This window comes from Haliotis rufescens, unplaced genomic scaffold (assembly GCF_023055435.1).
Source record: "Haliotis rufescens isolate VD_foot unplaced genomic scaffold, xgHalRufe1.0.p SCAF_11, whole genome shotgun sequence".
In the NCBI taxonomy this organism is placed as follows: Eukaryota; Metazoa; Mollusca; class Gastropoda; order Lepetellida; family Haliotidae; genus Haliotis; species Haliotis rufescens.
The window spans coordinates 32297186-32323892 of NW_025963791.1; the positions used below are offsets into that span (position 1 = coordinate 32297186).

Consider the following 26707-nt stretch of genomic DNA (forward strand, 5'->3'; position numbering starts at 1 on the left):
CTATATTCACACATATTACTTAAAAGCATAAGGCCTGTGATACATACACTGCATCAGTGTTGGCATTGAAATAGAGGAATTTCTGAACATTTATCCTTAAGGAAAAGTGCCGAAGTTTCATAAATATATATGTACATTTATGTTATTTATGGACATTTGGAGGCACATAGAGAAACCTTTTTTATATATGCTGATTGTAGATGGCTGAGATTGTGCATAAATAGAATCTCATACGTGTGTGAGTAATCCGGTTCCTACCACGTTCAGCAATATCTACTTTTGGGAATAAGGGTCTCCAGTTGTAAAATTATCTCTCTGTCTGTACCATCACCTTACTACACCGAACCACCTGCAGTCCTCCAACCATCCATGCCAAACCTGTCCTCACAATAAGCCACAGGGTTACTGTTATTTAACTGATCAGCGAAGGCCCCCGACCCTGCCTCTGTCCGGCTATATTGTGTCTGGCGTGTTGAGAATGAGTAGCCTTGCTGTGGTTTTAAATATTTTTTAACAATGTAGCAAACTTTGCTATGTAAACATCAAATATGATTCAGTTTTATGTCTTTTGTGATCAGCGTTAACATGTGATAGCGATATCTTTCCTGGTTGGTCTATCCATGTTTTATATCCAAAAGCATTTTAAAATATATTTCTCCGAATCATGTTGTGAGTGATTATGGTTTAACGCCGCTTTTAGCAATATAAAGCAATAACACGACGGGGGACACCAGATTTGAGCTTCACACAATGTACCCATGGGGGAATCGAACCTTGTCTGACGAGCGAACGCTTTAACCTCTAGGCTACATTTAGGCTACTGTAAATGGAATGTACACTGGCAACTTCAAACACCACAATCTTTCCTTAGATCCGAGCAAATTCCGAGCACTGGAAGATACTTGCAGACGTGCGACATTGTTAGTTAAAATCATAATTTCAAGATGATATAAACAATAAATGTCCCTGAAAACGACTGGCATCCTTAGGCTATCCGCTAATCTAGACTTGCCAATAATAAGGATTGAATAAATATACATCGATCGACATATCATTCAGTACAGCCTTCGAGCAGAGACCATAAAATATCATAAAGCAATTTAATCGGTAATGCTTATCACAGTTGTTTTTTAACATTACGTTCCTATTTGTTCATGTTTGCTGTTTACAATGTTAAAATTATAAAGAAATATGATGCTGAGAGCTATGGTTTCATCCACCAACAGACAGTTTGTTAAAATAGTTAATGTTTGCAAAATAGTATAATAATGGATGTTGCTTCTACAAGTATGTTACGTCTTGATGTTTGGGGATGTGAGTGAGTGCATGCTATTTTATACCCAAGACATCAATAATTAAGCTATATTTCAGCAACCTGCAGATTACTGAGGTACACCCATTCACACACGTGGTTGATAGCATAAACACCATAGCATGTCCCTCATTTATGAGACGATCACACACAATGAAACATGTCACACATTGTGTATTTGTCTTGTTTTTATCGCTACCGAAATAACAATAACAAAGACAATGTTGAGTGTAGGTGGCTAAATGACTCAATTATGAAATAGTCCATTCTAATCGCTTTAAGCAACATCTCATATTTCTTAAGATTTACTTTCATTTACAATTGTAACCAAATATTACACAACCGATTGTCCGATAGAGCTAACTGTCCATGGTGGTGGGATATGTGATGTCAATAAACTTGGTAACATGATTTTGTTTGACTTCCTGGCGCGTGTCTGAATGCAATTGACAGTTCAATATCCTACAACTGACGTATCAGCAAATCACGCTGCACTGCGAGGGACAGATACTTGAGAGAAACATGCAACCGTAGCCAGGAATACGAAACCTACTGCTTTTTCGGACACTCTCTGGACGCTCACCAATTAATCAATTTTAATGATTTTTTGTCGTTTTTCCGTCCAATGCCCATATACGAAAAAAGACCGTTCGTGCTTGCAGTGTGACCCAGCTTTGTATTTACCCCAATGTCGGATCGTATCACTACGACAATGTATTAAACTAAAGTTAGTTTATTCACGCGCAACACATGTAGTTCTTAAGCCAAAAAGTAACGGTTGAGACTAAGTGATAAAGAAATACCTTAACTGTTTGCATTCACCAAGGCTATAGATTTATACTCCTTAATGAAAGTTAAAGAGCATCCGAGTTTTTAACATGACCATAGTTAATCTGTCATGCTATGACACATAACTGGAAAAACAGAGCGTTCTTTGACTTTAACATTATACACATTATAAAATGTACAAAACTGATTATGCACGTACAACATGGAACTTGCTTACATAAACTGCAACGGATTAGAATAGGCTGTAAAACAATACGCAAAGTTCATGCATATACTAATGCAATGTATGTGCATAATAAACTGAAGACAATCATATTCAAGCTGCCTTGACAGATCCAACTACAGACATCATGAAGCACACTTCATAAGTCACAAGCGAACATATTTATATTGCAAATGATTTTATTGGCGTCAAAGTACAATCGTACATTCTTTGAAAAGAATTGAGTCATATGGCTTTTTAGGGATCGACAATTTAATATTAAGGAGGGGGGGGGGGGGATGCTTTAAAAAGTATTAAAATACATTGTTGCAAGGTGGTTTAAAAATATATTTAAATTCAGAGTTTCAATTGAAGAAATATCTGGTTTTGCAGTTGTAGTATCCATTTTTCGCACAAAATCCTTTCCAATTCCCCTTTCCTTATGCCAAATGGTCAGTCCCTTAATGGCATTGGAAAAAAGATCTGATATATATCTAAAGATAATTTAGGGGTTCCTTCTTATTATATCAGACAGTCTCTTAATTGAAAAAAATATTGAATAATCCTTTAGCTTGAGACATTGTTTCGCAGAGACGTCGCGAACCTAAAACTAAGGGGAGACGGAGGAAACAGAAGTATCTACTCTTAACCCATTGTAATGCCATACGACCAATTTTAACATTCGATACTGACCACTGTTGATATAAGAACAAACATTGATTAGACGTACAACGATTAACGATAAGATTGATTGTCACGCGGAGACTCTGCTTATAAATCAGTATTGTGGTTCCACTTTGAGATAAGGTCGTTATGCGCATTCTGGCACGTTGGCAGGAAAGTCGCAGGCTCCGCCTCCAGCGCTGAAGACCGTCCCGGAAGCGCACTGCATCCTGTGTGTCTGGCCTCCTGCGCAGTTGTAGTAGAAGGAGCAGGTGGTGGGGTCTGAGTGGAGGCCATCTGCTTTGCCGTCACAGAAACCCCCATCGCCTAGAAGCATGAGGTGTATACAATCAAACGAGTTTACATCTGTCATTGCTGGAAATAAGTAAATAAAGCGACAAAACCCTTTCCATATCCAAAAGAAATCTCTGCATAAAACAGAGTCGATTGTACGATTGTTCTCATGTTGAACATTATAACCAGGAAACAACATTCCTGAAACTGGTTTGGTCTATTTTCAAAATTTAAAGAAGTTCAAGCAAAATATAAAAGAAGGAAAAATACCATATTCATATGGGCGAAGAAGTATTTTCCTCGGCTGTGCCGAAAGCATAAAAGCAGGAAAGTTATCTCAAGCAAAATAAAACAAATCTGGTTCAGAGGAGTTCAGAAATAAGCATCAAGCTGAAATGTTGCGCTGGGAAGGATGTCCCGAAATGTAATTTTACCTTTTGATCTCACAAATAGTTGACGATGTGGAAGTCTTATGAACATCGTTTACGTGAAGTCGTTTACCTGTATTTCGCGTTGCAGCCGTCTGTCATCAACGTCATTGTGTCGGGGGGATCAGAAAGGTGCAATGAAACTCATACATCTTATACATATATTTTGGCTTATATTGATTATAACATTCCCATCCCCGTAATAAATTACACGTGAGAAAGAGTCATGAGCTTTTATTTCGCTTTCATCACAATACGGGCATAGTGATAACACGCTGGATAATAACAAACACACGAGCGTCGAGATAACTCACAGCTCTTTGATAGTACGTGTGTAATCTTCAAGGATAGTAAACCAATATACTGGATACCGAATACCAATGGAAAATACAATATCCTATTATTCAAAGATACCGATAGGTTTTGGTAAAATAGATGTGAGAACAAGATTGTGTTATTTGAGTGAGTTGAATTTTACGCCGCTGTGAGCAGTATTTCCGTTGTGAGGTGACAACTCAAAGCGACGCTTGTCGCTGACGTTTATCACTTTGGTGGAACCCAAGAGTCCGAATTGGTTCATGACAGACCATGGAACGTGATTGGAACAATTAGGAGATTCGAACCCACCCCGCGGATCCTGCTATAACTGTAACGAAGCACTGGACAAAACGCGTCATTTGTAGATTACTGTTTCCTATAATGATGAGAAATACAAATATTATTTCAAAAGTGTTATCTTCACCAAGTTATGAGTAATCACGCTTCTCTTATCAAAACTAAAGGGAACGTGAGTCATTTATGACCCGGCTCAACGTATGTCGCACAATTTGGAGTCTCGTGGGGGAACAGATATTTTCATTAAATGTGATGTTTCTTTTTTAATATATGTGTGCTTCAGAACGGTTTAAAATTTAAGTACTAACATCTTGGAGGAAGTTACAGTGTCCGGGGTTCAATTCCGTTTGGTATCATATGGTAGTAACCTTAGTAACCGTTCCTGTTTTACCCTTGTAAGATAATGCTTAACACATGGAATAGACATGAAGCATTCACACTTGCAGTAAACACAAATAGAGGTAACTGTTCCAATTATTTTCTGCACTCGGGTACATTTTGTGGTGTATTGCAGCCTTTAGTGCTGCGACTATACACCGTTCCCAATGCACAGGGCATCACGTAGGTATTGGAGCTTACGCAGTCTATATAGTTATTACAAGTCGTGGGATCGGCATATCTGCCGTCGGCCATTCCTTTGCAGAATTTGGATACTGGCATTGATGAGTGTCTTGGAGTATGTGCCTGAGTCTGTGCCTGAGGTTGTGCCTGAGGTTGTACTTGAGGTTGTATTTGAGGATGTGCTTGATATGGAGCTTGATACGGTGCTTGATACGGGGTTTGATATGGTGGTTGATATTGTGCTTGACGTGGTGCTTGATATGGTGCTTGATATGGTGCTTGGGTCTGAGCCTGAGCTTGAGCTGAAACAGATAGGAGAAAGATCAATGTTTCAAACATGACTTTCCTGAAACATTCGAACTTTTTACAATAATTAACACAGAAAGGCATCATTTAGCATGTATCTTGGAAGGCAAAGGATAGGTTAATTCTTAACCTCCCTTTGAATGTTCACTAATGCAGCTTATGATGGTTGTCATAATTCCAAGGAAAACACAACAATTTTACATGACACATTAATTTTAGATGACACATTAATTTTAGATGACACAACACAGCGTTAAATGACACGTTAAACACAGTCATGCGCGTTATAAACACCCAACAACCAAATCTACAATTGTAACATTGTTTACGGTTATTGTTAGAGTACACACACATTACAATTTACCTTTCTATGACGATGTTAGTACATGTACAGTTTGCCGTTGCCGACGATGCCGACGATTATCCGTCATCTTTGTGAAATTACCACGTTTCTGCTCATGCCGTCCTCAGGACATGTGCTTTAAGAGTTGCCCCTTTTACCCATGCCATTAGATAGATCGATCTTTATATGAATAAACATAAACAAAGACATTCTATGGCAACATAAAAGAAACAGGCCGTTTGCAATATTGTGAAAAGTCAAGTTATTGGAAATTACAATAGAACAAATTATAAATATTTTGACAGAGAGGAGCTTTTGCAAATTCTTTTGAAATAATAAAATTGATCGCCATTATTATCCATCGTGCTTCGTCTATAGAGAGAAATTGATAATAGAACTTAATTTGGGTAGACTTCATCGAGTTTATAAAATTGAACTTTTCGCCATTATATCCACCGTGCTTCGTCTGTAGAATGAAATTGGTGATAGAACTGGGTAGATTGATCGAGGTAGGCATTTTAATTGGGAAAGTAAGTGTCAAGATGTGAGATGATGCAAATCGTCAGTATTATGAATGATACATATTGTAGGCATTAGTTTGTAAAACATTTTGGGGAAACATATTCGTGCCAGATACCCGTGTATGACATCAATGACATCAATGACATCACCAGTGACACCAGTGGACACATGATAACGTGATTAGACAAAATGTTAGTACCACATGCTGCACGTGTGTGACTGACATTGGATGTGAAATGTTACATTGAGGGACCCTTATACGTGCACCTCTAGACCTAAAGTACAAGCCAATATATAGAATATATCATTTTAATATTAAGTACTAAATACCCTGAATCATTGAATGCATTCGATGCTTCCAGTCAGAATAATCAAGAGGTGCCGCCTGCCACAATACTGCAAGAAAGGGTGATACCAGATTTAACTAGTTTTAAATAAGACACTCTGTGAAGGTTTCCCTGACACAAGCAAAATATAATATTGTAAGCGTTATAGGCTGTTGTCCAACATATCAGCATTGGATATATAAGAGAAACTGAACTATTTGCCAATAGCAGAATTGACGTGTTATGCTCCATTGTTATTTTGGTTTTCGTTGTGATAAACACTGAACACAAATAGACACGTGTCGTGAAATGAGCTCCTGAAAATGTTATGTTTAGAGTGGTGGTCGTGCTGAAAGGCAGAAGATGGCAAAGCACAGAAAGACTAGCAACTACAAATACCAATAGACAGTGTACATTTAGAAAGAAATAAGCATTATCTACAAGTACAGCTACGACACTCTTGAAAACAAAATACCATAATTAACACATTAATTATTTTAAACTTTTCATAGAATTCTCAATCCCTATTCTTACATATTGTATATCACCAAATGAAATGACTAAATTAATATATAAAAACAACAATTGTAAGTGTAAATATATCTTTTAAAACTATAAAAATATAACTTAAAAAAAATTAGACGGTTATTTTAGTCATAATTTTACTTAAATATCTACACTATTCTAATGTGCAAATAAACTACTGAACTAATGAAGTTGCAATGTATTATCAACGTACCGACAGGTGCTGCTGTTGTGGCTACTGGTGGTGCTTCAGCTGTAACAGCAAGCGGGCATTTGTAATTATAGGGCCAGTCACAATACTTCTTGCTTGGGTTATAGACCAAGCCTGTCTCGCAGGACTTCTTGTATGAATGGTGGTTAAGACAGGTAAAGAAGGTTTGGCAGGAAAGAGTGCTAGGATAGAGACCATCAGGTTTCCCCCTGCAATTGACGTCCCTTGGTTGGAACTGGTTCACGTCACCCTCTGTTCCACGTGCAACGTCCGTGATTTTAGTTACAGTATTAGCTGAGATAAAAGATGTCCGCATGCCCAGACGTCCAGGGAAAGATGGAGCTGGAGTCTGGGACAACACGTGGTTTACCTTTGGTGACGTACGAACATTGTGTTGAATGACGGAGCCTGGGCGTGGTAAGGACTGGCTTATGTGACCCCTTGAGTAGTTCGGGAGCTGGAACATCTGGACAGATTTCTGGACTGGGACTGGTGGCGGTTCGTATTGATGTGCTGACTGAAGAAGCGATATCAGTGACTGTGTGTATTGTTGGAGTGTTGGGTAACCCGGAGCTTGAAAGGGCTGAACCACGGATGACTTCGGATAGGCCTGGTAAATAGAACCAGTTGGCGTTTGATATGGTTGTGAGGCACGAAAATCCCACGCAGATGGGGATTGGAGGGGTTGGTTGAGGGTACCAGTTGTCATGTGATATGGTTGCCTTAGTTGAGGAAATGACTCCGATGGATTTAAATATGATTGACCGAAAGAAGGCGTTGGACTTTGGTATGGTCGAGGAACCCATGGATTTGAATGCGATGGTAAAGCAGCGTCCATTCTCACTTCATATGATTGATTTGATCGAAGAACTGATACACCAGGTCTACGTTGAGTATTTCTTGAATTCTGGACGTTGGGTCTTGGCTGGAAGACTGTTCTTTGAGGCTTGCCATATGCACGTCGACCTGATTGTACTGGGTATTGTTGCAGTGTCTGAAGAGCTGAGTACAGGGAGGCCGGTTTGGGAGTCGATACAGGTGCGCCTTGAGAAAGTTGCGATGGTTGAGAAGAACTTTTGGGAGCTTTCGGATTTGACAGGCCCGCTGCACCGGTGGACTTAGATGATGTCCCAGGAATAATTTGACTGGATAGACTCGAACTCGGGAACACTATAACAGGCTTACGGAGAGCTTAAAGAGGAAGCAATAGTCATAAGGCATGGAAAAAAGGTGCAAAGAAATCTATACATATAAAGTATAAAATAAGAAAGAAATCCTACGTTCGAGAATATGTCACTCTCGATCACTTATAGAGGAGGTCCAATGACCTAATTGGCAGTAGCGTACCAAATTCCCATATAAATGGAAACTTGACTTTGTAAGAGGACGTTATTAGTTCAAACGAATCAGGAAGATTTTGGTGTTGGTAATTTTGTATAATTTCTTAACCAATTTAACGTGAGATGTGTTATAATCGATAACACACCTGAGGCCATTTCCATTAATGAAACAGGTGTATTTTATAGACTTGTATGGACAGATGTTTTTTGCACCAACAGTATAGCAAGGTGGTAGATATAGATAGTACAAGACACTATTAGCAGGAAATGTAGAATAAGAATAAGCGAGAAACGTTTGAAAAGTTTAAGCGGGTCCCTTAAGGGTCTACATAAACAAAAGACAGTCAAAAAGTAACATATTAATATCAAGGTAAGTTAGAAATCTTTTTCATAGAGTTGTTTAAATTCATATGAATAAATGTTCTACTTGGAGCTGTGATGAAATTATTTTATAGAAATGATGAGATAAATACATCTATGTAATATAACCATTTATGACAAATGAGATCTATACAATTGGTCTTGTTACAACTTACTGGCGGCGGGGGCTTCAGTAGGGACGACCGCAGGAACAGGACTGCAAGAAACATTCGACTCTGGTTATGGTAGGACGCAAACAGAGAATAGTCCGTTACAACGAACAATGCTCTAATCCCCAAGACTAATGTTAATATGCATGTGGATAATCAAACTTCGGATATTACGAACTGATTGAGTTGGTCCCTTGAATATTCGTTATAGACGTGGTTGACTATTTGACGCTATCACCACCCACGGTTTATTCCAACAAGAGTGATTGTGTTGTGTTTAAAGGCACATTTCAGTTATATCACGGTGTCTTTGGTAATGTTGGAGCAATACCCAAAGAGATGCAGGTCTCAGAAGAAGTTTGCCACTTTTGGCAGGATACGCTCAGCTTTTCACGAACACTTGGATGACCACCATTTGATAGTGATTCATAAACACATGCTTGTGATATAGTCGGAATCGTACTATAGACTTAGCTTTCAGCAGAGATTATTTATGATTATGGAAAGGATTATTGTCGCTTTTATTACATCAATATTGGAGTGAGAGTGAATTTTGCTCAACGCAACATTAGCGCAGCTATGTGGGGTGAGTGGTTTACATTTAAAGTAATATGTTGTTTTTATAAATAGGATTCTTACATTCCGCCGCATTCATTGACGATCGCGTTCATCAGTGGGTAGACGCCATAACCGCAGGCATTTGAGAAGTCATCAAGGTCCAGAGCCCAGACCATCACTCCGCCATAACCGTTGGTCAAGGTGTACTGCACCTGAAACGAAAGGTGGTTTTATGTTTTAAACATTAATCACGAGTACTTGGTTATTGTTTATCTCGAGGAAGGTCTAGAAAAGAATTAACATTTTCAAAACCACCATTAGTTGCCCTAGGCCTGGGTTATATTACCTTTTCCCTCAGACTCTGTTCGTCATCGTATCCAATCCATTGGGTTCCGGAGACAATGTAGGGTACTCTCTGGGAGGTGATTCTATGTACTGGTGTCCCGGAGTTGATCATTGCACAGATCTAAAAACAATCACAGGCATAATTACACGTTGTTTTCACCAATGCTCAGGAATCGTCAGGTAATGTTCTGGAGGGGGCCTGGGATGTTTGTTTGAGGCGGGATACATCTTCGTTCACAGCTACAAAACACGTCATGTTCTACTGGTTAAGGGGGAGCCGAACGCTATAATTTGTTTGGAACAATTTTCTTTTCTAAAGGTTCCCAAGCCTCCCCCATCCCCCCGAATTTCCAATGATTGGTCCCATACAAACATCCGCACAGTTTATCTAAGTCTGTCTTATTTAATACATATGACGTTTATGTTATTTGCTGATATATTCAAATCCGTTCTGTCACCATGTACCACGACCCTTGTACAAATGCATAACTTTAAGACTACTTTGGTGATGAAGATCTAGTTTTATGAGGGCAGATACATTATATAATAAAACGTTCATCTAGTTAATCCCAGTAAGGATATTAACAATTCCGGTTTGTGACACTCTGACGAGCTTCGCCTTGGCGTTACAAACATCACAGAGATCTGTTTTAATATTGCTGACAATAACAATTCCTCACACGGTACAGGATCTTTATCTACCTCATAGTAGGAAAGGAAACCGCCCTCTCTGGTGTATTGTCCTGCAGAGCCTCCCCCGGAGACGCTATCGCCAAGGCTGGTCTGAGTGGCTGACTCCAAGGTGAACGTCCTTCCGTAAGTAGGGAGGCCAAGCACGAGCTTCTCCTTGGGAAGGCCGAGAGACTCCCAGTACCGTGCTGCCCAATCCTAGGATATAGTTCAGGAGGCTTCAGGGTTGTTCAGGCTTGACAACGTCTAATTTATTGTTATGGGGAACAAAACGTCCCGGAGTATATACTTACTCCATCCTCAAACGTGCCTCTTCTTGCTATTGTTTTAGATGCATGAGAATCATTGAATGAGAGTTTTATTTTTTTGCTTTATTTTACTTTGAGTGTATCTTGATATTAAAAATTATTTGCTTTTCGAATCTATGGTGACTACATATAATTTCATGTTTAACAGACGACACATTATAAATCCAGTTTGGCCATGAATATACCGAAACGGTATGTCTGTACGCCACGTAATAAGCTATACTACCAGAAGTATAGTGTCATGGTGAAAAAGGATGACGGTGAAAAAGGTATTGTTGCGCGAAAACATACGACATTAAGGAAGACCTGGTCCCCGGTCTCTGATGGGTCGGCATACAAGGGGCTGTTATGTCCAGTAGTGTTGTCCCAGCTACCATGCAGGTCATACGTCATGATGTTGATGAAATCGAGGTATCTGGTGAGGAAACGTCATGGTTTAGTGCGGAAAGCTGCACCATTAAGTGGCATAAGCACCTGGATAAAATACACTGGTCAGTAGGTATGCACTGATTGACAATGTGATTATCAATTGCTTAACAAAGAATAGAACGACGCCGGATTGATTGGCTTTTACAGAGAAACCCAAACAACACAAGCCATATTGTTGATTAACACGGAGAGAGCTGTTTTCAAAGTGTATTAAAAACTTTGTCAAAGCGTACGTTGCCGCTGCTGGAACGTCGTAGCCGGTGTCGATGGTGGTCTTCCCGGCAGCAACGGCAGCAGTTAGGAGCAGCCTCTCATTTCCAGTTGTAGTTGCTTCGTCACGGTACACGGCGTCCAGTACCTACATAACAATACAATAAACTAGACCTCACGAAGCATGCCGTCAGGTACATTGCAGTGAGTGAGTGAGTATGGTTTTACGCCGCTTTTTGCAATATTCCAGCAATATCACGGAGGGTAGGTACATTGCAAATAACAACACAATCAAATGAGTCCTCGCGAAACATGCTGTCAGGTACCTTGATTATAACCACGCAATCAAATTATTCCTCGGGAAACACGTTCTTTTCATGTAACAACCCAATCACGTAAGACCATATGAAACAATGTTCATACATTGTATAGTAACCATAATCAATCAAGACCGAGCACGCCATAAACCTATGATTGTGGGTTCGAATCCCGGTTCGCCCCGATTATGTTTCAAGATTTGTCGACACCATACCGGCCGTGCTCGTGGGTTTCAGCGAAGTGGTAAACGTCTGAGACCTGCATCACTTCGACCTTTCCTCCCAAATTACGCTGACACGCCACAATATAACTGGAATACTGTTAAAAGCGGCGTTAAACCCAACTCACTCACTCATGATATGTTGAATAATGCATTTGACGACACGATCATCTAAAACCAGACGAAACAATGTGCCATATCATTACAAAATAATGTGAGATCTTATGATGCGCTATTTGACGCCTTGTCTTCAACAAAACAGTCATGTGACGCTTCATAACAACAAACGAAACATGCCAGCTACATTCAATATGATGAAACTAAAAATAAATCCAAACGGAACACAGTGTCCATTCTCTTATTTAGAAGATCTTTATTATGTAAAACAGTGTCATGGTTTGTCCTTAACTATAAATGTACTGATTGTAAAATGATGATCCATAAACACACCAACAAGATATGGCTCGTTAAAAAAATTAAATTTATTTAAAATTAAATATCGCGTCGGCAATATTTTAGCCTCATTGTGACTTTTGTCTTTATACAATTCACAATACACAAACTATATATACTATTAGGTGAGGTGAGGTGAAATGGCGTTTAACGTCGCGTCCAAGATTATTGCACTTATATAGCGACGTGCATGTACGTGTGTGTGTTTGTGTGGCTGCTTGTACTAGTCCGGACTGATGCCGATTTATAGTGCTAGCTCACTGAGATACAATGCCGCAGTTTAACATGAATACCCCACTCAGACACAGTATACTGACTCCGAGCCGACCAGTCCTTGTTTTAGCCCCTTAATGCCGAGCGCCAGACAGGGAAACAACAAGTACCATCTTTTAACGTCTTTTGGAATGACGCGGCCGGGGATCGAACCCCGGACCTTCCGCTCTCCGGGCGGACGCTCTACCACTAGACCACGGAGGCGGTCATATATACTATTATATTCAATAGGCCAGAGCTTACCTTCAGCCACTCGATGTAGTTCTGTTTGTCTTCTGGTGGACTACCTCGGTTAGCTGGATACTCCCAGTCAAGGTCCAGACCATCAAAGCCTTGTTCACGGAGGAAGGTGACAGAGGTGGTTGCAAATTCCTGCCTTCCTGCCGCTGTCGCTACCATTGCGGTGAAGGGCTCCGATCCCATGTTCCACCCACCAACAGAGAGCAGGATTTTGGCATTTGGGTTTTGGGCTTTGACGTGGTCTTTCGTTCTCTCATACCTGGAAAGGAAACTCTAGTTGCTGGGAGAAATGTGTACACATGTGGTCATCCTGCATCAGCGTTCATAGATTTCGGGGAATTTACGCACTGACCCACGCACATTACATGTAACCATTTCAGTCTCTGGCACACTGCATTCTTCCGGGTGAGGATGATTTGGTTGAATATACCTAATATAAAACTACAGTGGATTTATCAACATTTTATTAAGTCAACATTACCTCTTTGGAAGGTTTTTGCGATGGGCGGAATGCCATTCTAAGATAGTTACTGACCCGACAATAGGAATTATTAATAATCACGTTTTCAGCAATTAACTCAAAATAAATCTTAGGCATTTAGTTCACCCAGCGTTGGTACCCTGTTATCACGATTTCCTCAAACGGCCCAATCAAGAATTTTTTTTTCCAAAGCCAAAATCAGATATCTTCAAACATAATGTACCAAACAGTGCACAACCATAGAAAAATAGCGTAATGAAATGAGATTTTAGGAAAGCTACTTCCAGCCTAAACGACGACACATAGGTTAATTTTTTGTTAGGATATCGTGTGGGGCTTCTGTCAAACTTCATGTTGAACGAAGTTTGATCTGTTTATGTATGCAGTTGATAACACTAACGTGACCTTCCCATTATAAATGCTGGATTTGATTCTGCCTTTTAGTCGATAATGGGGAGGGAAACTTTCGTACGTATACGTTCCAACATGGTTTCAAGTTGATGAATTTGCTGTACGTTATGATAACAGCAAATTCCATAATGTCCACTCACATCCCCTTGGCCCATGTCTCTGACATGTCGTTCCATTCGAAGGCGGCCAGCTGATTTCCGTTCATCTTAGCGAAGGCATAGTTGATGTGGGTGCACAGTCGAGGGTCGATGTTTTCCGGGAAGAATTTGAAGGGCTCAGGGCGATACTGGGACCAGTTGGTGTAATAGCACACCACTCGTTGACATGTAGAAGCTAAAATATAGTTCATGTGAAATATTACACAATTATTAATCAAGCAATCACCATTTTAACTGTATTTGGAAAGGGAAACTTTGAAAGTTGCAGTGTCCTTCATGCAATGTCCTCATGTTCGTCAGTACAAGAGGACGACCAGTCTTGAGTATCCCCCGAAACTGATTCTAATTGGCGCAAAGGGCAAAATAGCAGTAAACTATATGAGTGGACCACCAACAGCCAGTGATGACACCAGGTGTTCGCGAAAGGGTAAGCATGAGGAGCCCCACCGGTAGTACCCGCCATTTTGTTTTTGCATTTTACATAGGAGCAAAGAATTCACCGACAAAACATACTGCATGTATTAACATAAAATCTGGAGCTAAACAATGAAATAATACCATAAACATTTTATATGGTACATTTTAGAATTATGAGAACTGTTGTGGGGCTTTTTTTGTATTCTGTTTGCTATTCTGTTTAAATGATTTAAACTCACCGTATGTCGAAGCAGCCAAACAGGTCAGCACAAATACTAACGCTATCATCTGAAAAACGATTTAAGGATTCTGTTAACAATGAACTTTTGTTTGGTTGCGTATTGATTTAAGAATTTTGAAGGTATCTAGTCATTTTAACATGTGATTATATTGTCTGTGAAATAGATATACAATGAGGCTATGCTCGCTTAGAAAAGAGATCAGAACAGCAATAAAATATTCCATATGCAACAAAATCGTTTTTTTCATGTTGTTAGATTAAGGGAATATCTATTTGATTTGTAGGGGGTGTTTTTGCGAATAAGTCATTTGTTTCGAAACTTATGCAACACACTATTTATTTACTGAGCACCATCAAACAATGTATTCATTGTCACTGTTAACACAAAATGTTTTACGTTTGGATATTTTGCACAAAACAAACTATTCATCTTCCACACCACTGCCAATACAGTAAACTACGGTTATAACGAACACGCTTATAACGAACTAACTTTTTAGTCCCGACTATTTGCTGTATATATGCGTTTAACGAATTACGGTTATAACGAACTAAAACTAGTAGTCCCTTTGAGTTCGTTATAACCGTAGTATACTGTATTCCATTCAATATAATTTAAAGACTTTCTGGAAGCCTATTATATTAATTTGATGTAAATAGGAAGTTGCCAATAAATACTCACGGTTGTTGGGTTACGATCCAGTGAAGCCGGTTTGGGTGTGCGTTTGCTAACTGAAAATAAACAAAATGCACTAATCATTGTGCTAATCCATGTGTACATGTGACTCAAAGGAATGTATACACGGTATCAATTGATACAGTAAACTACGTTTATAACAACCACGCTGAAAACGAAGTGACGGATATAACGAACTGTTGTTTTTAGTCCGGCTATTTACGGTATGCTTAAGTTTAAACGCTTATAACGAACTCCGGTTATAACGAACAAAACATTGGTCCCTTTGAGCTCGTTATAATCTTAGTTTACTGTATTAGTAGTAGTTTGGTGAATGAGTCGATTTGGTACAGGGGAGCTCTGATGTCAGTTATATCATGGTGTGCCAGGACCGAAGAGATGCGGGTCTAAGACGCGTAAATTAAAGCGACAAAAACCTTTCAATATTCATAAGAACTGTTTCTGCCAAAAGCACGACTCCGAGCATATCATGAACATGTGTCCATGAATCGCTATCAAAACGTGTTGATACCAGGTGTTCGAGAAAAGATGAGCGTATCCTGCCCAACCGTTGGCATCGGTCACAGACACATGCGAAAGCAATAATATGGCACAAGTCAAAATAGGGTATTGCGTCGGACATCCTTCGTGTCCCTAAATGCGTCAAATATAGAAATGTCCACCATAAAACCTTTTGAAACTGAACAAAAGTCGCAAGAAGCTCTTCAAGTAAGTGAGTATGGTTTCGCGCCGCTTTTGGCAATATTCCAGCAATATCATCGCGGGGAACACCAGAAACGGGCTTCACACATTGAACCCATGTGGGGAATCGAACCCGGGTCTTTGGCGTGACAAGTCAATTCTTTAATTACTAGACTACGGATGCTCTTTGAAATCTTCGAAGAAAGAGCAAGCTCGATTGTACCTCCAAGCACGATCACCAGTTCGGTGCTGACGGACCTCAATATTATCAGACGCCATAATAGTAAGAGACGCATATCAACTGAGTCTCCTTGGAGGCTGCAAGATTCATTTCGGATTATCAAATAAACATTGAAATGTAAATGGCGGAGGTGTCTGAAATACATAGGTTATACAAAACTGAAATATGTTTGTTGCACTCTTGAAATCATATGAGCTCCATGTGACAGAACTATGGATGTGAGCATGAAGGTATGTCTGTAATTATTCTTCAGTTAGTCATCATGAACCCACTGGATGGTTTACCTCATACTAACACCTTTTGAGTGTGTGTTCAAGTGGCATTTATAAGAAAGACTATAAGAGCTACAGCGTAGCGAATGTATCAGGCGAATCATTGATAAAATGGCCTTATACTTGAAATAGAAAACGCGTCGTATAATTTGATAATAGCCATACGTTAGTAGGTACGAGAATTGTACAGATCGTTTTGGGGATGTGAGTGAATATTGGTTTACGCTCTCAATTCGATTTGTAGGGGACATGTTTAATTAATTAAACTAAACATGAGCTAAACTATTATTTGGACAAGATGTTTCCTTTCGGTTGAAGAAGAAGCTGCGACATGTATAGAATGTGTTCCTTTTGGGGTTGCAGATCTCTGAATGTTTTCTTAAACAACCTGGGAATTGATTATAAAACCATGCCGAAACGAATGTATGATTTCTGTTAAACTCATGAAGCCCTAATCTGATAAATCTTTGGCAGTCATATTAAAAAACCCATTCATTTTACAAATGTTGCAATTTCAATAATTCTAACAGTGTTATAATCAAAATGTGCCTGACCACCGTTATTGTTTTAATACATAAACTCTTCATATCGATAAAAACAATTCCTAATATGAATACAACACATTCCTAAGAAAGAATGCTGGCAATGTTATCATCTTAATTTTACTCTGTGTTTATCGAACTATTAGATTAGAGTAACTATTGTTATTGACATTTTTATTTTAACTATACCCTTAGTCAATATAAGTTGTCTGCTTAATGGAGTTGTCGGTTCTCAAGTTACGTGACTATTTTATGCTTCTACATATAGTAAAGCTGAACAACAGTTGCAGAATGAGGAATGATCATTACATTTCAGTGATTATATGCATATTTTTTGATTGAACAACCATGCACGTTTATGTGAATCAAGCACCTTTTATTGGTTTTACCAGTTTTTCTCCTATATTTACTAAATATCGTGAATATGAATAAGGATACTGCCAAGAGAGCTGAGAAAGTAAGTCAAGTACACACTGATCCACTGACTTGAGCAATAGTAATGTAGTCATGTAATGCCATTAGCATTCATTTAGTGAAAAGAACAGGGCGCATTATTAATGCAGCTCTGGTGATCCTGGCACAGTTTTGCTTGTTAGGCTCATCATCTAATGAGGGCACTTGCCCCCTTCTACACGCCGCCCAGTCACAACGAATGTGACTTCTTCAAGGAAGCGCTGCCTAGTCGAACCCAGCCAGAACCTTCCCGAGAAGTCTTCCCATAACTGTAGCCTTCTGCTGCATTATCCAGATTTTCAGAAGGGCTGTATTCCTGGTAGCAAACCCGGGTACTCTCCAAATGTCAGACAACAGATTGGGGAGGTACTCAACCGAGGACAATGGGCGTGGGACAACTTGGTACTAGCAGTTGTGATGCAAGCTGATTTTAATTCACTAATACTGCGATAGAAATGAAAGGTAATTGTCCTATATATTGCTTCCTGTTTCCTGGTCCAAGCCAGTAGATTGACACAAGGAAATCTGGAGCAACTTCTTTTGCCTATATCTGTCTAAGTAGTCTTTTTCTGATCCAAATAATGTATATTTAGAACTCCGTCCACTTCTAAACTAATATTAAAAACCCACCAAAGCTACAATTTCGCAAAGCCTCCTCAGCCCTCGTCAATAAAGTTTGTTGAATTCACCAGCTAATTCTGAAGTATATGTCACAGTATCATTGAATCTCAGTATTTAAACACATATAAAAGTCAGAGTAAAACGTTTGTTGGTACACTGTGGAGTAACATATCGGTTTGTCTTACCTGCCAGTGCGCCCGAGTCTCGCCTTCTCTGGTTAGGTAGGGGCAAGTTGTGGCTTTATACATTTGACTTGTTGGCATTAACTCTTAGTTTTCTCATGAAAATGACATTTTATGTGATAAAAACAGATTGGGAGTTTTATTGCATCTCTTCTAAACTAGTCTCGTCTCAGGTTGGCACGTATGTGCGTCGAATACCCTCTTACAATATTTGAACAAAAACACGTGAAATATATCATTGAAGTGTATTCTGGCATTTATTGGAAACATTAATTTTTCGCTCACCAAATTAGATCACTGAACAGTCTTGAAAGGTATCAAAGCTAAATAAATAGAATATAAAACGCAAGATATATAGCGATAGCTTTAGGAGAACGTGAAAATCTCTTAAAAAGAAGAAGTAAACAGACACATAAGGACTTAAGGGCCATAACCTCCTAATGAAGGCTATTCTGTGTTGTCAGTTGGTCACAGAATTTACAGACTATCGCCAATGTTAGTGACTACGTATACGTGATTAATGCAACGGTTACCTTATTTATTGTAATCAATACGGCAGTTCGTTGTTTGTCACATGAAGATCAAGGAAGTATTAATAAACTACGTTGATTTTTATTAATATAAAACGAAACTACGTGTATGAGCTAGACACGGATCGCCAGTTTATCGCAAAACCGTTCATTTGATGGTATGTCCTCAGTGAAATAACAGTTGTCCGGCTGAGATGTGAGGTGAGGTGAAATGGGGTTTAACGTCGCGTCCAAAATTATTGCACTTATATAGCGACGTGCATGCACGTGTATGTGTGTGTGTGGCTGCTTGTACTAGTCCGGACTGATGCCGATTTATAGTGCTAGCTCACTGAGATACCATGCCGCAGTTTAACATGAATACCCCACTCAGACACAGTATACTGACTCCGAGCCGACCAGTCCTTGTTTTAGCCCCTTAATGCCGAGCGCCAGACAGGGTAACAACAAGTACAATCTTTTAACGTCTTTTTGTATGACGCGGCCCGGGATCGAACCCTGGACCTTCCGCTCTCCGGGCGAACGCTCTACCACTTGACCACGGAGGCGGTCTAATTAATTAAACAGTCATCTGAAAAGGAATAATGTTTGTATTACGGTAATTCTCTCGTCAAATCGTGCACTGTGAAATTTGTTGCTAATTTTTTTATGATACCTGACTGGATTTTGAAGGAGGGACATACATGTTTCACAATTTCTTATATGAAGACACATTGTGTTAACAATGTGAAGCATGTGTTTTATGTCAATTCCAAAAGCGATGACAAAACATCAATCCTAATTAATTGTATGAATGATTTATAATCATGTTTCTTTTCATTTCCCAAGTTGCTTTTACATCATGCATATGTATGAACAAAGTTCACTACAGATCACTCCATCATCTTCAAATAAATCAATATCTAGCAGTACATCATCCAATTGAATTATATTCATATTATCCTGGAAATAATTGCCTTCAATCGCAGATTAGAAGAATAAAGGACACATGAGTTGTGCACCCATTTAAAACTTAAAGGTGCTTTTTCTCACCCCCTCATATAAATAATTACTACTAAGCACATTTACCAGAATGCGGACAGCACATAAACAAACGATATCATAAATGATACAAGACATTTTATTTAATGACAGATTGATATAAGTAGTCCAATATATCTGGCACCATAACTGACAACTGGGATTTTTCAAGAGTATGTCCATGCAATCTGTGCATGCCAAAAAGATGTCAGGTAGATTTTCCAGAAGGGGGTCAATGATTGTGCCGAAATAAATAAATCATGTGCACATTAAAGTCGAACCAGTTTCCAAATGGTATTGCTTTTCAAAGACTTTTCACCGCTTTCTTTAGAATATCCTGCCAACACATGTTGAGCCCTTGTTAATGCGGTCAGGTAACACGTTTCTGATGCATGTTCCTTGGACCCGGGGCATGAACTGAGCAGGCGTTTGCACGTGACGTCGCAATGAATTACCTTCTTTACTGCAAGGATATTGTTGCTCGCCGACCAGCAATGACCTCTGTTTGTACAACACAGTAATATTGTCATATTGCAAGAGACGTTTTGTTATTTATTCTGAAAACATGACAGAAACAGTATTGGGACATTGTATTAGCGATTAAGAGACAGAGAACATGTGTATATTTGGCGTGCAGTGGATTGGTCATGTTAACTGGCGAAACAATAGTTTGTCGTTGAGGTGAGAGGAGGTGAAATGGGGTTTATGTTCGCGTTCAAAATTATTGCACTTAAATTTGCGACGTGCATGAACGTGTATGTGCGTTTCTGCGAGTCTGTGTGTGTGGCCGCTTGTACTAATCGGGATTAATGCCGGTTTTATATTCCTAGCCCACTGAGATACCATGTCGCACTTTAAAATGGATACCCTATTCAGACACGACTGACTTAGAGTCACCAACTCCTTGTTTTATCCCCTTACTGCCGAGCACCAGGAAGAGTAACAACAAGTACCCTATTTTAACGTCTTTTGGTATGACGCGGTAGGGAATCGAAGCACAAAATGTCCTCCCTCAGGGCAGACGTTTTATCCACGAGACCACGGAGGCCCCCAGTTTGTCGTTTTAAATTGGGTGTTGCGCTTGTGCTGTCATCTTAACGTGCTCACCCTTTTGATGAAAGCATCTGTGCAACAATAATGCACCCCTTAATGGCAATATTCTAAGAATGCATAATAATTAAGAGTCTGTCAGTTGTTGTGACGTTGAGAGCTTTTCTTGATAAATAACATTGTCAAGGTGCAAGTAGAGGTTGCCTAAAGGGCTCATTATGAACAGAAGAACTGCCGTGTTGTTCCAGGTAATTTGTCACTGGTTTTGCACAGCTGTTACATATTTAACTTAAACGTCTTTTCATAACAACATGCACAATGTGAAATGTATTGGGACGTGCGCAATGCACATATATCCGCATATACCACACACTTGCTCCCTAACGTTAAAACCACTTCACAATTTATGATTACAGTGGGTGAGTGAGTATTGTTTTACGCCGCTTTTAGCAATATTCCAGCAATATCATGGCGTTGGACACCAGAAATGAGCTTCACACATTGTACCCATGTCGGGAATCGAACCCGGGTCTTCGGCGTGACGAGCGAACGCTTCATCCATTAGTCTACCCCACCGCCCCCTGATTACAGAAATAAGTACACCACTGCGGTCTGTAATGTTACCTAACATGAGATACATTCATCCAGATGACACGATATGTGACCCTCTCGCACTCAGAGATTTTATCCCAGTCCACTGCCGCTGTGACCACGTTGTCCTAGCCATAGTAAGTGTCTACTGAAGTAAGTACAGGACAGTCAATTACAGTGAAGTACAGTACAGGACAGTGCATTACAGCGTAGTACAGTATAGGACAGTCAATTACAGTGTAGTACAGTACAGGAAGTTAATGACAGTGAAGTACAGTACAGGACAGTGCATTACACCGTAGTACAGTACAGGACAGTCAATTACAATGAAGTACAGTACAGGACAGTCAATTACAATGAAGTACAGTACAGGACAGTGCATTACAGCGTAGTACAGTACAGTACAGTCAATTACAGTGAAGTACAGGACAGTCAATTACAGTGTAGTACAGTACAGGACAGTGCATTACACCGTAGTACAGTACAGGACAGTGCATTACAGCGTAGTACAGTACAGGACAGTGCATTACAGCGTAGTACACTACAGGACAGGGCATTACACCGTAGTACAGTACAGGACAGTGCATTACAGCGTAGTACACTACAGGACAGTGCATAACACCGTAGTACAGTACAGGACAGTCAATTGCAGTGAAGTACAGTACATGACAGTGCATTACAGTGTAGTACAGTACAGTACAGGACAGTGCATTACAGTGTAGTACAGTACAGTACAGGACAGTGCATTACAGCGTAGTACAGAACAGGACAGTGCATTACACCGTAGTACAGTACAGTACAGGACAGTCAATTACAGTGAAGTACAGTACAGGACAGTCAATTACTGCGTTGTACAGTACAGGACAGTGCATTACAGCGTAGTACAGTACAGGACAGTCAATTACAATGAAGTACAGTACAGGACAGGGCATTACTGCGTAGTACAGTACAGGACAGTCAATTACAATATAGTACAGTACAGGACAGGGCATTACAGCGTAGTACAGTACAGGACAGTGCATTACAGCGTAGTACAGTACAGGACAGTCAATTACAGTGAAGTACAGTACAGGACAGTGCATTACAGCGTAGTACAGTACAGGACAGTGAATTACTGCGTAGTACAGTACAGGACAGTCAATAATAGTGAAGTACAGTACAGGACAATGCATTACTGCGTAGTACAGTACAGGACAGTCAATTACAGTGAAGTACAGTACAGGACAGTGCATTACAGCGTAGTACAGTATAGGGCAGTCAATTACGGTGTAGTACAGTACAGGAAGTTAATTACAGTGAAGTACAGTACAGGACAGTGCATTACACCGTAGTACAGTACAGGACAGTCAATTACAATGATATACAGTACAGGACAGTCAATTACAATGAAGTACAGTACAGGACAGTGCATTACAGCGTAGTACAGTACAGTACAGTCAATTACAGTGAAGTACAGGACAGTCAATTACAGTGTAGTACAGTACAGTACAGTCAATTACAACGAACTACAGTACAGGACAGTGCATTAGAGCGTAGTACAGTACAGTACAGTCAATTAAAGTGAAGTACAGTACAGGACAGTGCATTACAACGTAGTACAGTGCAGGGCAGTTAATTACAGTGAAGTGCAGTACAGGACAGTGAATTGCTGCGTAGTACAGTACAGGACAGTGCATAACACCGTAGTACAGTACAGGACAGTGAATTACTGCGTAGTACAGTACAGGACAGTGCATAACACCGTAGTACAGTACAGGACAGTGAGTTACTGCGTAGTACAGTACAGTACAGGACAGTGCATTACAGTGTAGTACAGTACAGTACAGGACAGTGCATTTCAGTGTAGTACAGTACAGTACAGGACAGTGCATAACAGCGTAGTACAGTACAGTACAGTACAGGACAGTGCATTACACCGTTGAACAGTACAGGACAGTCAATTACAGTGAAGTACAGTACAGGACAGTCAAATACCATGTAGTACAGTACAGGACAGTCAAATACAATATAGTACAGTACAGGACAGTCAATTACAGTGAAGTACAGTACAGGACAGTGCATTATTGCGTAGTACAGTACATGACAGTCAATTACAATGTAGTACAGTACAGGACAGTCAATTACAGCGTAGTACAGTACAGGACAGTCAATTACAGTAAAGTACAGGAGAGTGCATTACAGCGTAGTACAGTACAGTACAGGATAGTGCATTACACCGTAGTACAGTACAGGATAGTAAATTACAGTGTAGTACAGTACAGGGCAGTCACTAACAGTAAAGTACAGGAGAGTGCATTACAGCGTAGTACAGTACAGTACAGGAGAGTGCATTACAGCATAGTACAGTACAGTACAGGACAGTGCATTACACCGTTGTACAGTACAGGACAGTCAATTACAGTGTAGTACAGTACAGGACAGTGCATTACAGCGTAGTACACTACAGGACAGTGCATAACACCGTAGTACAGTACAGGACAGTCAATTACAGTGTAGTACAGTACAGGACAGTGCATTACAGCGTAGTACACTACAGGACAGTGCATAACACCGTAGTACAGTACAGGACAGTCAATTACAGTGAAATACAGTACAGGACAGTGCATTACTGCGTAGTACAGTACAGTCAATTACAGTGAAGTACAGTACAGGACAGTGCATTACAGTGAAGTATAGTACAGGACAGTCAACTACAGTGAAGTACAGTACAGGACAGTGCATTACTGAGTAGTACAGTACAGGATAGTGCATAACACCGTAGTACAGTACAGGACAGTTAATTACAGTGAAGTAGAGTACAGGACAGTGCATTATAGTGTAGTACAGTACAGTACAGGACAGTGCATTACAGTGTAGTACAGTACAGTACAGGACAGTGGATTACAGAGTAGTACAGTATAGTACAAGGCAGTGCATTACACCTTTCTTCAGAACAGGACAGTCAATTACAATGTAGTACAGTACAGGACAGTCAATTACAATGTAGTACTTTACAGGACAGTCAATTACAATATAGTACAGTACAGGACAGTCAATTACAGCGTAGTACAGTACAGGACGGTCAATTACAGTGAAGTACAGTACAGGACACTGCAATACTGCGTAGTACAGTACAGGACAGTCAATTACAGTGAAGTACAGCACAGGACAGTGCATTACAGCGTAGTGCAGTACAGGGCAGTCAATTACAGTGAAGTACAGTACAGGACAGTGCATTACTGCGGAGTACAGTACAGGACAGTCCATTAGAATATAGTACAGTACAGGACAATCAATTACAGTGTAGTACAGGACAGTCCATTACAGTGTAGTACAGTACAGGACAGTCCATTACAGTGTAGTGCAGTACAGGACAGTCCATTACAGTGTAGTGCAGTACAGGACAGTCCATTACAGTGTAGTGCAGTACAGGACAGTCCATTACAGTGTAGCGCAGTACAGGACAGTCCATTATAGCGTAGTACAGTACAGTACAGGACAGTCCATTATAGTATAGCACAGTACAAGACAGTCCATTACAGTGTAGTGCAGTACAGGACAGTCCATTACAGTGTAGTGCAGTACAGGACAGTCCATTATAGTGTAGTACAGTACAGGACAGTCCATTATAGTGAAGTAAAGTACAGGACAGTCCATTACAATGTAGTAAAGTACAGGACAGTCCATTTCAATGTAGTAAAGTACAGGACAGTCCGATTGAGTATAGTACAGTACAGAACAGTCCATTTAATGTAGTACAGTACAGTCCATTAGAGTGTAGTAAAGTACAGGACAGTCCATTGCAGTGCAGTACAGTACAGGACGGTCCATTTCAATGTAGTACTGTACAGTACATGATAGTGTGGTACAGTACAGGACAGTTCATTTAATGTAGTACAGTACAGTACATTACAGTGCAGTACAGTACAGGACAGTACATTACAATGGAGGACAGTACAGGACAGTCCAATACAGTGTAGTACAGTGCAGTGCATTACAGTGTAGTACAGTACAGGGGAGTACATAACAGTGTAGTACAGTACAGGACAGTACATTAGAGTACAGAATAGGAGGCACTTACTATGGGTAGGACAGTACATTGCCTATCGGCGCAGTGGACACTTACTATGGCTTGGACAGTGCATTACAGTGTAGTACAGTAGGGGACACATTTTACCCATGTGGGAATTATATACTTATGTGTTGTGCTAGAATAGAACACACAATAAGGCAGGCGAGACAGTACGGCTTCTTTTAGCTTTGATCTAAATACGTAACTAAATACAGTCAGTTACAAGATTTTTTCTTTTTAATTTATAGAAATTGTATAACAGAAAATAGAATAGAATAGAATAGGTGTTATATATATACTGAATTTAAAACTGAAAAATGTAGGAGAACAATCCGATTTGTGTAATTATTTTGTGAATTTCTTAACACATGTGCTACTGTACTCCAGTGCATCTCACCACTTACATATACAAGCGACCCCGATAAACACGGGACATATATATATATATATATATATATATATATATATATATATATATATATATATATACATACATATACACATATACATATATATATATATATATATATATGTATGTATGTATATATATATATATATATATATGTATATATATATATATGTATATATATATATATATATATAAACATGAGCGCTCTTAAAGAAGATATTTCCTGTAAAGGATGCAAGAATGAGTGACAACAATTTCACTTGTTATCGGGTTCTCAAGTCACTGAGTTAATGTTGGGCGTGTTTGCGACGGCCTACGTAGGTGGTATATAACATCCTCGATACCTGTTTGTAGCAAACCATTGTATTACACAAGGGATGATCCTGTAAAACAAAGCCACTTACCCGTTATATCTTCTGATTATCTCCGACAATATACGAATCTTCAGAAAAATCTCTAAGATTCTAAAATGGGCGCCCTTCTTCCCAAGATCTCAAACAAGAGGTGACGATCTTTGAGATGGACAGGCTATAAATCTCATAACTTCTCAAGCGTGAGATTAATGGATGTATAGGGCCCAGTTCAAAGACAGGGGTAATCTTAAGGCTTTCGTAAAGTTTAAGAAAAGACAATTCTTTTGTTTGTAAA

At 39.7% G+C, this 26707-nt stretch overlaps 1 protein-coding gene across 1 annotated transcript in view; it reads right to left on the reverse strand.

Annotated features, from left to right (window-relative positions):
* The window catches only part of LOC124132477, a 55719-nt gene that overhangs the window by 26564 nt on the left and 2448 nt on the right, over positions 1–26707 (reverse strand). The window contains exons 2-13 of the mRNA XM_048392949.1: positions 15402–15451; positions 14718–14766; positions 14044–14236; positions 13015–13270; positions 11531–11655; positions 11160–11283; positions 10573–10758; positions 9872–9991; positions 9607–9737; positions 8974–9014; positions 7101–8288; positions 3210–3293 (exon numbers count right to left, since the gene is read on the reverse strand). Of these exons, the coding sequence (XP_048248906.1) occupies positions 3210–3293; positions 7101–8288; positions 8974–9014; positions 9607–9737; positions 9872–9991; positions 10573–10758; positions 11160–11283; positions 11531–11655; positions 13015–13270; positions 14044–14236; positions 14718–14766; positions 15402–15451 (2547 nt within the window). The remainder of the gene's footprint in view (positions 1–3209; positions 3294–7100; positions 8289–8973; positions 9015–9606; positions 9738–9871; positions 9992–10572; positions 10759–11159; positions 11284–11530; positions 11656–13014; positions 13271–14043; positions 14237–14717; positions 14767–15401; positions 15452–26707) is intronic.